General features: G+C 36.5%; 1 protein-coding gene across 3 annotated transcripts in view; it reads left to right on the forward strand.

Annotated features, from left to right (window-relative positions):
* The first annotated feature begins 4 nt into the window (after nucleotides 1–4).
* The window catches only part of CFAP210 (cilia and flagella associated protein 210), a 30573-nt gene continuing 15558 nt past the window's right edge, over nucleotides 5–15019 (forward strand). Inside the window, exons 1-5 of one of the 3 annotated variants that reach the window (XM_051986202.1) lie at nucleotides 5–212; nucleotides 3175–3404; nucleotides 6519–6692; nucleotides 6801–6994; nucleotides 9225–9381. In XM_051986202.1, coding sequence (XP_051842162.1) covers nucleotides 137–212; nucleotides 3175–3404; nucleotides 6519–6692; nucleotides 6801–6994; nucleotides 9225–9381 — 831 coding nt within the window. In that variant the 5' untranslated portion in view covers nucleotides 5–136. The remainder of the gene's footprint in view (nucleotides 213–3174; nucleotides 3405–6518; nucleotides 6693–6800; nucleotides 6995–9224; nucleotides 9382–15019) is intronic. The other 2 variants (XM_051986203.1, XM_051986204.1) reach the window with 2 other exon arrangements.

The raw sequence follows: 15019 nt of genomic DNA on the forward strand, positions 1-15019 counted from the left end.
TCACTTCCGGGAGTGTTGCTAAGGAACGCGAAGCGTTAGAGGGACACACTTGGAAGCGTAGGCCGAGAGTTGCAGGCGGGAAAGCTCACTGCTTAGGTTATTCCCTGGCTGTGGTCCTTCTGAGCCGCGGGATACCATGGAGGCCATGGACACCATTACCGACCCTCAGGTGCGGTTCGGTCGGCGAGCCGGACAACCGCGAGAAGCCGTAGGTGAGAAGAGAGGAGATGAACTCGGTCCGAGCTACCTTGGAAGGCCGGGCTCTGACATAGATACACAGGCAGCGAGATCGGTTTCTCGGCCACCTCCGGGGCCAGTAGCCATCTGGTCGGGTTGGCCCCGGCTCCAGCAAATTTGGAAGGCGGAGTGAGGGGAGAATGGAGGGGGAGAGAGCGAGAGAGAAAGAGAAAGACCGAAAGAAAGAAACGGAGAGAGACGTAGGGTGAGAGAGAAAAAGGAGACAGAAAAGAGAGACTGAGAGGGAGAGACAGACAGAATGAGGCTCCTGTAGTACGGAAGCCACAAGCTGAAGGAGCTGGCAGCCTTGGACAGGGAGGTTAGGACGCCCTTGCCCACCAAGAAATGTCTACTTGCCTTAAGGATGAAATACCAAACCACTGACATTTAAAGCCATTCACAATTTGGTTTTTGCCTACTTTTGCAGATTTATTACACATTTCTCCCCACTCGCTTACCTTTAAGGTGACTTACAAAACATTGACATTTAAAATCCCTCTCTATTTGGCTTCTGCATACCTTTCCGGACTTATTAAGAAGGATTCTCTTTCTCTCATTGTATGGTCCAGCCAAATTGGCCTACTTGTTCTCTGGGTATTCCATCTCCCAGTTCCATGCCTTCCCATTGTCCCCCATGCAAAGAATAGACAGACTTCCTCACCTCCACTTCTTAGAATTCCTTGCTTCCAGGAACTGAGAAGTCAGGTTCTTCTGAGGCAGGTACATTCCAGAGGTTCCCCAGTGCTGTCCTAAAGTGGATACCATAAATCAACTCTGTTCCTTTGTGGGCCCACCTTCACACCCATTACCCCTCCCAGAGAGCCTGTGGCAATTATATGTCTTATAACCAAAATTCAAAAGGCTATGTTTCAGACATAGCCAATGTGTTGTTTTGATGTACTTGACAATTCTTATTGGTTACAAGAAAAGGAGGAGATGGTAGTTAATGAGAATCTGGCAAAAGGAGGAAAGAAAAAAAATAGTATAAATGAAACCGTGAAACAAAAAATAGTTACCAAAAAGGGTAAAAGTGTTATGAATGAGACACAGAAATGCATTGTTATTCTGTTATTGTGTTAAATTTAATATACAACTAAAAAACTATTTTGCAGTTTGTAGTTTTTATACAAAAATCTTGTGAGGATGTATTCCTGCTTACTTTGGGGTAATATATGACAGTATTTCAAAAAAGTAAAAAGTGCCACTGAAATATAAGGTATTTCAATGATCTGAAATAGTAATTTGCATTATTGTCCAAGTATGTTATAATAATCTTTGTTGGAATTGAAATTACCTTGTAAGATTGATTCCTTTGTTTTCAGCTTAATATGTGTGAAACCAACTTGATAGAGTGGGTGTAGTGAAGTAACATTCAATTTGGAACTAGATGTCGGGGGTCCAAATTCTGGCTCTGTTACTATGTAACCATACTCATATCATTAACCTTTGTGGGTCTAATCAAATTCCTCTATTTGGAGATGAATCATCTGTCACTTTATTTATGGTGTTCATTATAATTGCTAATTTTGTTCACCAGAAGTGAGGTCCAAGGTTTTAATTTCCCAGTAGTGAAGGCTGGTTTGAATTTGAACAGTGTAGATCATCTGCAATGGTGAGAGAAAGCAATGCTTAGTTCAGTTCATTTATTAACTACTCTATGCCAGGCGCTATATACTAAATGCTAGGAATACAAAAAGGGCAAAAAATCCAGTTCACATTCTAAAGGACCTTATATTCTAATGAGTGGGACAACATTTAAACAATTATGAATATAAATAAATAGAAATATAAACAATAAGGAATATAAGTATATAAATATATTTAGAGGAAATGGAAGGTAATCTCTGAAAGGAAGGAACTAGTAGCTAAGGCACTAAAATTGGGTGATAAATTTGTTAAAATGAACCTCAGGCAAGAGAGTTTGCTTGAGGGATAGTAGCCATAGGAAAGTGAAAATGGTAATGAGTAAGAAGTATTCAGATTTCCCTTCTGGGACCAATGAAATGGGGAATAGGGGAAAAGTATAACTAGTACTAGAAAGGTGACCAGGGACATACTGTCATCTGAGGAAAATCAGGTCTCTTCAAATGCCAAAAAAGGAAAAGAACATGAGAGAAACAAGCTGAAGATGAAGGAAAGTTTATTACAACCTAAGAACGAACAGAGAGAAGAGTGGAATGGATAGATAACTCTGAAAGGGGGGACATTACAGGAATAAGAAAGGAGGTATTTGGGAGTCTGGGCTTTCTCTTTAGGTGGTTAGTGAGTCAGTATCAGTGGTATTGGGAGTAGCTCTGCTCTATATACTTCTCTCTCTTGGTAAATACCTTGCTGATAGCTTAATGTTGAAGTGACAGGAGTAATTTATAGCCCCTCTCCCTGGGCTCTTGTTCAATCATGTTTCATTCTGAGAATTACCAATTGAATGCCCGTTACTGAGACTTCTTAGCTCCAATTTATGTCAGAAGAGGAGTCAAAAATATTGCATATACTTCCTGACAGCAATAAACTCCATGAACTTTCTTTTTAAAAGTATCTAAACTTGATACTCATAATGAGAACTAAGGAACAGGTGGCAAAGTGGATAGAGCACTGAACTTGGAATCAGGAAGATTCATTTTAATGAGTTAAAATATGGGCTCAGATACTTATTAGCTGTGTGGCTCTGGTCAAGTCACTTAACCCTGTTTTTCTCAATTCCTTGTCTGTAAAATGAGCTGGAGAAGGAAGTAGCAAAGTATTCTAGTAGATCCCAAAAGTGGGATCAAAGAGTCAAACACAAATGAATGAGAACTAAGATAACAGCAATAAAATTAGCTCAAAGTCTTTCTAGATCATATGGCAATATAGAACTTTTTAGAGAAAAAATTTACTGTGTCTAGAGAAAATTTTTTTATCTTTAATCTTTTTTTTTTTTTTTTTGGGGGGGTACCTTAGGGAAAACTGATCCTTGGACTGACAGCCAGATTCCAAGTGGCACTCTTTTACCAAGTGGAGTAGATCTTCGTCAAGTTACTATACTTCCAAACGATGAGTGGAAGAGAATTCAAAATAGCCTTGACAAGTTGAGCAGAAAGGCAGCACAGCTTCGTGCTGAAAAGAAGGCAAAGAAAGATATGCATTTAAATTCACAAGAAATAGTGAAACATTGGGCCAATACTTATTCAGTAAGTAGAAAATTATTCAGAATATATAGTTATTGAAGAGTTAAGGTTGCTTATTGAAATTCATTTGTTCATTTAAAAAAATAAGTACTTACTATGTGCAATTCAATTCATTTATTCTGAGAGATTAAAAAAAAAGATAAGTCTTTGCCCTTATATATTTTATGGTCTAGAAGAAGACATGTAATACAAATACTATATATTTTAATGTGAAAACTTAGTACTAGGGATTAAAAGATTAAAGGAGGAAAGAATATGCCTGATAACCAGGGAAAAACTGCTGAGTAAAGAGTAACTTTTTTGGCAGATTTAAAGATAAATATGTGTGTGTGTGTGTGTGTGTGTGTGTGTGTGTGTACACACATCAGCATAAATCAGATGTGCAGAATAGGTGAGTAGCCTATTGTTTTCAAAGAAAACTACAGGACTTTAGGTTTGACTTCTTGTTACATTTCAAAGCTGCTTTTGAAGTACCAGCAAATTCTGTAAAGATCATTTCTTAAAAATTTAAGATTCAATAATATAATGAACAAACTGGTTTTTTTTGACACTGCATTTTAAGAGTGGAACTATTATTCTTTTCATGAAAGTCGTTAAAAACAAAATTTGAATTTTGAATATAGGTTTTTAAATGTAAGGACTTGAATAATAGATGAGAGTTAATGGATATAGATTTTTCTATGAGCAAAGGTGGAAAATCATGGGTAATGTTAAAGGAATAAGACAGTATAATTTGACTGCTGTGAATAAGATTAGTATGGGATAAGATTATAAAGGAAGGAACAAATCATGAAGGATTTTGGATGCTAGGCTAAGTCTGTCAGGTTTTTATTTGGTAGATCATAGTAAGTTTTCTGGATGGGCAGATAGATAGATGGATAGATAGATAGACAGATAGAGAGATAGATCTGGGAGTCATCTACACAAAGATAATGTTTAAACTCATAGGAAATGATGATGACACCCAAAGATAAGGAAATAGCTCCATGATAGGGATGATGAACCAACAAAGGAGACTGAAGAGTGAATAGACAAGTATGTGGAGAGCCAAAAGAGAGCAGTGTCATGAAAATCCAGAGAGGTGGGGAACATGACCCAGTGTCAGATACATCAGAGAGGTTCCGCAGCATGAGCACTGAGAAAAGACCATTAGATTTGGCAATAAAGAGATCATAGATAATGTGCTAAGAGCAGTTTTGGTATAATGATGAGGTCAAAAGCCAAACTAGAAAGAGTCGTTGAGAGATGGGGAGACAATTAGTGTACATGGCTTTTTATAAAACTTTGTCTTTGAAAAGGAGGAGAAAAATAGGATAATCTAGATGGGACCCACTAAAGGTTAATTTTTTTTTGGTGGGGGTGTTGTTTGTTTTTGAAGATGTAATTGGGAGGGGCAATCTGCAAATTAAAAATAGAAGAGAATGATATTAAAGGCACTTGAAGGAGTTGGTCTTGGAAAGAAGAAGGTCCATCTTGTGGAAGTGAGGAAAGAGATTTAGAGTAAAGAGATTTGGAAGTTGCACATGTAGAAATGATAATTGAAGATTTGGAAATTGATAAGATCATTAAGAGAATAATGCAGGGAGATGAGATCAGGACTAAAACAGGATCTTGAGGAATGCCAACATTAGGGGGTTGAATGAGAACTGGAGAAAGGTGCAGGAAACAGTCATGGAGCTAACGTGTGCCTGGAGATCAGTATCTTGAGCATTTCAGAGAAGAGAAGGTCTGGTGTCAAATTCAGTAGAGAGATGAACAAAGGAGGGCTGGAGAAAAGGCCATGGCATTTAGTCTATTGAGTTTTAGAAAGTATATTTAGTTTTTATCTTGAGTCTTATCTAAGGTATATTTAAATTCTGATATTAAAGGTTAGGCCTTGACCCAATGAGGCTCCATACCTAGACACAAATACATATTTATATAGACAAAAGCATTAGAATTAAGGATCAGAAGCTGAATTGTGAACCCAACAGACCCAACTGAAGTATTATTATTCATAGAGTTGTTGATTAGTTTTATTATCACTTAACCCTACTCAACTCCATTATATTCTTCTATAGATCAAAATTATATAATTTCATATAAATGTTTTTAGTTTTGTGTCTTATACAGTTTTTCTTGTATAGTTTATATTTGACCAGATAGACTTTTTGAGATGTATATCTTCGTTGCTAGAGCTTTCTCCATTTTTGAGAGATACAGTTTGCTATATATAAACTTTTTAATGGTATTTAAAGCAAGGGATGTTGTGACCCAATATTCTTAGTGGGTAAAGAAGAGAGAGAATTCCAGGTAAGGAGGAGATCAGTGGGCTCTTCTTCTGATGTTATTAATTTAGCTTTTTGAGATTAATGAAAGGGGAGCAAATGTCAGTAGCATAGAGTATGGTAGTTTCTATTACCCTGATGTCACTGGGGAAGGAATAGAGGATGGATAAGAATCACAACTAGAGCTGGAATGTAATGTTTTCATTATTTTTGGAAGTTGTATCTTCCAACTGTGCTAATGAACAAGTCCAAAAAGATGCCAGTAAGTCATTCAGGTCTATTCACTGATAGGGATAAAAAATACTTAGTTCTTTGTAACAATTTAAAAACTTGTTTAGAAAGACTTAAAGGTTTAGTTTGTGGTTTAGACCATTAATTGATAAAGTACCTGTGAGGACATTTACCTCCTTTAATAATACACATTTGAATTTGTTTCTCTATCAATTAAGTTTTTTTCTTTTGGGGTTTTTTTTTGGCTGAAGCAATTGAGAGTAAGTGACTTGCCCAGAGTTACACAGACAGGAAGTGTTAGGTATCTGTTAAGTATCAGAGGTCACATTTGAGCTCAGGTCTTCCTGACTTCAGGGCTAGTGCTCTATCCACTGTGCCACCTAGCTGCCCCTACCAATTAAATTTCTATCACACTATCAAGTCATTAAAATGTTTACATTTTAATTACTAAAAAATTTACTTCAGCTAACTCTTAGGTGTTTTGGTAACTAAAGTATAAAAATACAACAGAAATCTGTAATGGAAACTCCAAATTATGTCATATTATTTTTATCCCTCCTCCCCCCCCTTTTTTTTTTGCCAAATTCTGGAAAATAAATACTAGTTTTATTTTGCATAGGGGATGAGAAAACAGAAACTCAGAGATAAAGAATTGCGTGAACAAGAGGAAGAAAATGAAAAGCAACGAATTGACATGGAAGAAGAATTACATAAAGCAGAAGAAAGAAAAAAGGCTATTGAACGTGCAAAAATCCAAGAATATTACCAGACAGACAGAGTGAAGACTTTCCATGTACTATCTATGATTCCTTACTTTTCATATCTACTTAATAGTATATCTGTATGCATTTGGGCATTATTTGCATGACATATTGCACTTTTTTTTTTTTTTAATATATAGAGAGCACTTCTTCTTAGTAAAGTTCTAAAAGAGCGAGACGCACAGATTCAGTTCCAGAAGAAAAAGCTAAATACAGATGCAAAGTGGGAGGAAGAGTTGAAACAAAATATTGAAAAAGCTTTAAAAAAGGAACAAGAAAAAACAGACAAACGTCAAAATGACAGAATGGCCTTTGCAAATGATCTTCTTAAGCAGTATGTGAGATCAGTCTGTTTTTTATATTTTTTTTCTTCTGATATTTTGCAATCTTTTGTTATACATTGTTTTAGGTAAACCTAATGCAAACAGAATTATAATGTTCATGTATGATGTTAAAGTTTTTGTGATCTAGGAGTTTTTAATCCTAAAATTATTTTTGTTTTTTAGACTCTCTATCCCCCCCAGGCTGGAAGTATATCAAACAACCCCACTCTCAGTTGATATGGAAGCTTTGATTTGTTTCATTTCAGACCCAGACAGGTTTGCTTCTCCTTAGGCAACCTGGTGGCCCTTCCACTTTTAGTTCATCAGTATATTGATGTGAAACTCAGGACAAGTGTTCGTTACCATAGCTCAAACTAACTCCAAACTCCCTTGCTCAAAAGATTCATCAGCCTTAACTTTTCCAATAGCTGGGATTACCTCTGTGGCTGACTTAAACATAATTTATTTCTGAATTTATAGTAATAGCTTGAATTTTGTGTCCCTATAACAACTTTGGTTGGTATAGGAGGAAGAAGGATAAAGAATAATGTTCTTTATTTTTTCATGGACATAGGATCCATCCTGGTCAAAATTATAAAACAGAGAAAGCTTGTCTTTTGCAACCTTTGCCCTCTTTTACAATACCTTATCTATCTTCTTCCATACCCTGAAAAAAAAGAGCATCTGTAAGTAAGGATTGTGGTTTACTGGCCAGATTTCTTAATGACCAGGCCTTTAACTAGTATCAATCTGATTCTAATTGGTCACCAATAGGTCCAAGGCCAAGCCCCATCTTGTGATTATTTGGGTTCTGATTGACTTAGATTGAAGCAATCATTTCTGCTTTGGCCAGAGTCCCTGATGGTCTTCCCCTCCTAGATTCAGTCATTCATTTATTTAGATTTTTTTTTTTGGACTAGGTGAAAGAAGATATTTTTTGCCTCTGATCTATATCTTGCCACTGGACCTAGATGGCTCTGGAGGGGAAAATAAGGCAGGTGACCTTGCATAACACTCCCTCACTTAAATCCATTCACTTGCATGTCATGCATCACTTCCCTGATTTCATGGTTCTCTTCAAGAACCATGAACAAACAACAATCCATACCCTGAAGTACTCAATGGTCTTAAAATTATACTAAGTGTTGTATCATGGTCCAAGGGATTGCACAAAAGTCTTCTCTACTCCCAGATGACTTATTTCTTCTTCTATTAATCAAAATACCCATTCTCTTAGTATATCTATGTATTAAGAGATGAGCAATCAGATTTAACAAATTGATACCTATACACACACACACACACACACACACACACACACTCCAACATACTTCCTAGCAGTATTTGAATTTTTAAAAATATAATTGATTATGTACTGTGACTGTCTGATATTCTCTGCAGGATATTAGAATATCATGGAATTGTTTAAAAATATTTTTTGTACTATATGTGCATTTCTAATTTTAACAATTTGAAAAATCAATATAATTAGGCAATCATGGAAGGAGTTGAAGTACTTAAAAATAGAGGTGAGGGCCCAAGGTAAAACATTAATATACATTCACATTTAAAGGGGCAGAAAGAGAATGAGGAGACAGCAAAAGAGACAGAAATGGTCAGTGAAGTAGGAAAACCAAAAGGTAGTCATGATTGTTCAGGAAGATTAAAGCAGGTATGAGGTAATCCAGTGTCAAATGCATTGGATTTAATTGACACTAACTTCTGGATTTAGCAATAAGGATTGATCAGTGACTTTAGAGAGCTATTTCATTAGGGCAACAGGATTGGAAGCCACATGAAAAGAGTTGAGAAATATGTTGATGGCAAAATAGAAACAATGAATGTAGACAACTTCATTTCTAAGAGGGTAGTAGAGAAAAGGAAGAGGGAGGAGAGTTGGAGAGAAATGAAATTGAGGAGTTTAAATGACATATCCATCATAAATGCAACCAATTAAATCATCTTGCCATTCAGGTATTTTTGAAAGAATTTCCTTTTGGTTTGGCATTAAAAATAATATAGAAAATAGGCTGCTTTCAACTTGGAGTAATTTTGGTTTTTTTTTTCTTTATTTTACCTGTTAAAAAGTAAGTATTTTTCAGCTAGTGTTTTAAATTGGGAAGTTGTTTCAAGTTTGCTGTTTTCCAAAGAGAAATGATCTTAATTTTGATTCAGAGTAGGCTAAAATCCCCATAAATGCTTTACCAGTTTTCTTCCTCATTCTTACACTTTATATTTTAGAATAAAGGAGCGAGAAGAAGCAGAGGAACAAAGGAAAAAAGAAGAAGAAAAAGATGCCCAAGAAATAGAAAAACAGGCTAAACTGCATGAATTGGAACTGATAAAGAGACAGGAAAAGAAGGAAGAAAAGATGCTTGAATGCAAGAGAATGCATCTTGTAAGGAGAAAATATCTTGATTATTTGGAAGTATAAAAATAAAGCTGACTAGCTTATATCCTGTAAGCCAAAATGGTAAGGAGAGGATAACTAGTAAGGTTGAGTTTGACAGGAATTCAAAAGAAGAATAAAAAATTTATAGATTGTTAAGCCTAAAACCTTAAGTATAGTTAGGATACTTTTTAACTAAGAATCTGTTGTCTCAAAATTAGCAAACAGAATGATTTCTAAAGATGTTTCCACAAAATGGTATTTGGCAGTCACAGAATCATAAGACTCAAAGTTGTACATACATGTGGTTCTGTGGATCACGTAGCACATCAGAAATGTAAATGTGTACAGTACCTTGGACTTAGCTACTAAAGATCTGGATTAACATCCTAGCTTCTTATTGACCAAATGAACTTGCTTGAGTTTACCAACATTAGCCTCCATTTTCTCATCAGTAACAGTTTTTTAGAGGTAATTGACTTGCCCTAATGTGTGTCAAGTGTCTGAGGTTGAATTTGAACTTAGGTCCTCCTGACTCTAGGTCCAGTGCTCTATCTATTGCTTGTACCATTTAGTTGTTCCATATTTGCTTATTATTTATAGAGCAAAAAATACAGTAAAAACTTAGTTATCCAGAGCACTCAGGGAGTGAATCATCTTAACTATTTGAATTTTCTGGGTGACTGTGAGTTTTGCCTTTTTAAAAATTAAAACTTTAAAAAAATTTTGGAGTTCCAAATGTATTATACATATTTTTGTCAACATAAAGAACACACTGAAAATCTTTTATTTGATAACTCAGGGTCATTATTATGTAAATTATACTGTTTGGTAAAAAAAATAACCTCACAATTTATTTTGAGTTGTCTATTTGCTCCTCTTTTACATGACCTCAGATTACTGTACTTTGGTTTAGGGTCTTAATATTTTTCTTTCTATTCCTTTGCTGTCAGCTGTCAGCTTTCCACTTTCATTGTGCCTACCTATGACAATTCTTTTAGCCCTTCTAATTCTCAGCAACCAATGTATTAGAATTCTGTGTAAAATAAGAGTAAATAAGCAAGTCTTGAAGGTTTGTCTCTTAAAAATAAAGGACATTAGATTTAGAAAAGAATTCTGTTAAGTCTACTTTGGCTATGAAAAAATTTTTTTTCTTTCCTAGTTCTTAATCACGTTCATGATATGTGTAGGTTGCCTCGTCCCCATAGGTGAAGAAGTACCATATATAGAACTTGAGCTAAAACTTTAAAATGTGAATCAGTATATTTCCTGTTGATTTTAGATTATTTTCGATTGTAAAATTTGCTGATGATAACTTTAAGGTGAGATTTTTTTATTTTGAAGAGATAATGGTGATACTCAGGGAAGTAACTACATCAGAAGAGAGTTAGAAGGTAGGAAATGGGAGAGGATCTTAAGTTTACTGTGAATCCTTAAATAAGACAAACAGAGAAGTAAATACTGGCCAAGCTCTCTACATTGAAGGAAAGCTTACAAAAGGAAGATATCTCAATGCAAATTTTTGCATTTTTTAAAAACGGAAGACTCCACATTTTGGGGGAAAGGGGTCTTGACACAATAGGTTAGATCCTAATAATGTGATTTGACCTGTAAATAATTATCCAATTGTTCCAAGCAAGCCCCTTAAAAAAAATGAAAAGGTCCTGGCATGGTAAAGAGAGCAGGAATGGTAAAGAGACAGCCATAGGAAAAGTGTTGGAATCTTTACAAACTGCTAACTAATTAGAGTTGATCTGATCTTACAAGAAGATGTTTTGGGTCAGAACCTGAAACAAGGTACTAAGTAGAACTAATTAGTACAATGCTTGTGTTTACATCTTTACTCATTGGAGTTCACAAGTATGCCAGCTTCACAAAGTAAATTTTGTAACTTTGTGAATTCACAACTCCCTTAAAGCTCTTAGGGCCAGAGAGCACTATGAGAGAAAACCCATAATCCCTCTCTCTCATATCTGACAATTCCTCCCTCTTGTATAAAAGAAACAGACAGATTTCAGCAGAATTACGCCAGAAGCCCTCTCTCCGAGGCAAGAGAGAATATATTCCACTTGGCTGGCTGGTGGCAGAAGAGAGTTCAGCTAGATTGGAGAGGAGCACTTTGGTAGAGAGCAGGAAGCCCTCTTTCAGAGGCAAGGCAGATTTAACTTGGAACTGGATTGAAGGCTGAAGAAAGCAGAGGCAGAAGCAAAGGACAAAACTGCAAGAGATCTTGGAACCAAGCAGCGGATAGACCTCTAAGCTAACCGGGCTATATTAGAGACAATAAAAGATCTGAACTTTTATCACCTGGCTGTGTTTTGGGGTGATTATTACTTTCAACTGATACTAAAGCTGCCTCCCCTGAGAAACCTATCCTCTCACCCAGAGAGAACTATTCTACTTATTTTAAAAGAACAAGATCACCACATTTTTGGTGCCCAACGTGGGGCTAACAGACACCCTCAGTGGATTTCAGTGGAAAAGCTACGATCCTGATTCAAGTGGAAAAGCCTCTTCAACCCAGAAATTAGGGTGAGTGCAACAAAGAAATTTTGTTAGAAGAGTCAAAGTAGAATTTCAGCTAAGATGAGACAGATATTAAGAAAACAGCCTTCTATTTCTGTTCAAGGAAAATGTTTAGAGAGCATTGTCAAAGTTATGGAAAGCCAAGGTTTAATTATAAGTTTATAGCAAATCACTGAACTTTTACAAACTGTAAAGCACATATGTCCTTGTTTCTCCCTGGAAAAGGAATTAGATCTAAATGAATGGAAATTGGTAGGAAAGGATCTTTGTCAATTCTATAATAAAAATGGGCCTAACTCAATTTCCAAAGACATACTTAACACATATAATTTAATACAATTAGCTTTAGGAAATTTTATAAGTATTAAAATAAGGAAAAAGAAGAAACAGGAGCAGGGAGAGGTGTCAACTATATCAGGTGAAAAGGAGCAAGAATCAGATAACAATGGAGTTAATTACAATTCTGAGTGTGATACATCACATCGGGAGGAATTAGGTGATTCCACATCTCATGACCCTCCCCCCTCAATTATTTCACAGCAGGAGGAATTAGGTGATTCCACATCTGATGACCCTCCCCCTGCAATTAACCCTTCATGGGTGGAACAAGGGGGAGGGAGAGAGGCAGAATAACAGTCAGCTTCTCCTGTAAAGCAGAATTTGACAAGATTAGAAAAGGCATTAATTAAAGCAAAAAATGAAGAAGATATATCTGATTTTATAAATGCATATCTTGTGATTGAAAAGATCGACTCTTCAGGTCAAAAAGAGAGAAAATACACTCCTTTTAATTTGGAAAAAATTAAAGATTTGAAAAAGGGTTGCACTCTTTATGGGGCTACATCTTCTTATGTGAAGATGTTACTAGATAATTTGTCTTATGAAATCTTAACTCTGAATGATTGGAAATCCATAGCGAGAACATGTCTAGAACCGGGACAAAATTTATTGTGGCTTTTGGAGTTTCATGAATTATGTAGGATTCAAGCCCAACGCAATAGACAAACAGGAACTATTGGACAAGTTGCTTTTGACCAACTAGCTGGTCAAGGTCAGTATGCAGAGAGTTCAGAACAGATTTTTTATCCCATAACAGTGTATGAACAAATTTCTAAGGCTGCAATAAAAGCTTAAAATTCTCTCCCTGGACAGAAAGATGGAAATAATGCTTTCACAAAAATAGAGCAAGGTCCCAATGAACCTTTTGCAGATTTTGTGGGACGTTTACAAACGGCTGTAATAAGAACCATTGGAGACAATGCAGCAACAGAAATAATGACCAGACATTTGGCTAAGGAAAATGCCAATGAGGTTTGCAAAAGAATTATATGGGGGCTAGACAAAGATGCTCCTTTGGAAGAGATCATAAGACGCTGTGCCACAGTGGGCACAAATGCTTATTATACCCAAACTATGATGAATATGGAAAGGCGCACGGTCCTTCTTGGCAGAGGAATTCTAGAAAAACTCGTCGATGTTTTCAGTGTGGAAAAGTTGGACATCTAAGAGCCCAATGTAGAAATGGAGATAGAGTGAGAAGACAGGGTGAGAGAAAACCCAAAACCCCATGTCCAAAATGTAACCCAGGCTTTCACTGGGCCTCTAAATGTATATTGACCCAGAGGAAGGAGAGGCAAGGCCCAGCTCCAAGGTATCAATCAAAGGACAGGTGGGGCATGATAGCAGCTGAGGTTACACCCAGAGAGACTTTAGAAATTCAGGACTCTGATGTCATCAACCAACAGAAAAGCAATCAGGATTACAGTTGGGAAGAATACAGGCCTTTTAAGACAACAAGGCAGTATCCAGTGCAAACAGCTCCAATGTAATTACCAGATGATGAGGAGAAATCCCAAAAGTGGTAAACAGAAGGGAATTAGATTAACTGCTTGGGGAAGAGGATCTGCTTATATTTCCACAGATGGAGAGTCAGATGGCTGACAATGAGACTGTTAAAAGGACTTATAAAATCTTCAGGAATCATTGGATTTCCTAGCACAAGATGAGACTGTTTTAGTCTCATCTAAAACCAGCAAGAATCATTGGATTCCTTGAGATGAAAAAATTGTTGATGAGACTTTTGCAGTACATCAGAGCTTACAGGACCTATTGGATTCCTGGCACATGAACTAATGGACAATGGAATCCTTTTGGACTGTTTCTATAAAATGTGGTGATTCTTGTTCTTCTTTTAAAATAAGTAGACTAGTTCTCTCTGGAGGAGAGGGTAGGTTTCTCGAGGAAGGTTTCTCGGAGGCAGCCTTAGTATCAGTTCAGATCAATAATTACCCCAAAACGCAGCCAGGTGATAAAAGTTCAGATCTTTTATTGTCTCTAATATATCTCAGTTATTAGCTTAGAGTCCTAGAGGCTATTTCTCTGCTTGGTTCCAAGAGCTTTTGCCGCTTTGTCCTTTGCTTCTGCCTCTGCTTTTTTCAGCCTCCAGAGCCAGCACCACTCTTCATGTCATTCCGGTGAAATCTGACCGAGAGCCTCCGTCTGTTTCTTTTATACAAGAGGGAGGAATTGTCCAATAGGAGAGAGAGGGATTATGGGTTTTCTCCCATAGTGCTCTCTGGCCCTAAGAGCTTTAAGGGAGGTGTGAAGTTACAAAGTTTACTTTGTGAAGCTGGCATACTTGTGAACTCTGATGAGTAAAGGTGTAAACACAAGCATTGTACCTAATTAGTTCTACTTAGTACCTTGTTTCAGGTTCTGGCCCAAAACATCTTCTTGTAAGATCAGATCAACTCTAATTAGTTAGCAGTTTGTAAAGATTCTAACAGAAAGACTTTAAGGAATGCTAGAAAACTGGGAAGCTATGATATGTCTGTTACTACTGTCTAATCTTCACATATAGAGAGAATCTGGGTCTCATGATAGCTTCCTTTTTTTTGCACTATCTCACTTATAATCCATGGAGCTCTGCACTTCAGGTCATTATTGATTTTTTCCTCTCCAACTTTTATATTCAATCAGTTAGCTTGTAAGTTAGCTAAAAGTTTAAAACACCTTAAAAGCCAGACAGATTTTTTATATTTGATCCTGGAAGCAATAGAGAACCCCTGGGTTTTTTTGAGTGGGGTTCTGACATGGACAAACCAGCACTTAAAAAAGATTA

Source organism: Antechinus flavipes, chromosome 3, assembly GCF_016432865.1.
Source record: "Antechinus flavipes isolate AdamAnt ecotype Samford, QLD, Australia chromosome 3, AdamAnt_v2, whole genome shotgun sequence".
In the NCBI taxonomy this organism is placed as follows: Eukaryota; Metazoa; Chordata; class Mammalia; order Dasyuromorphia; family Dasyuridae; genus Antechinus; species Antechinus flavipes.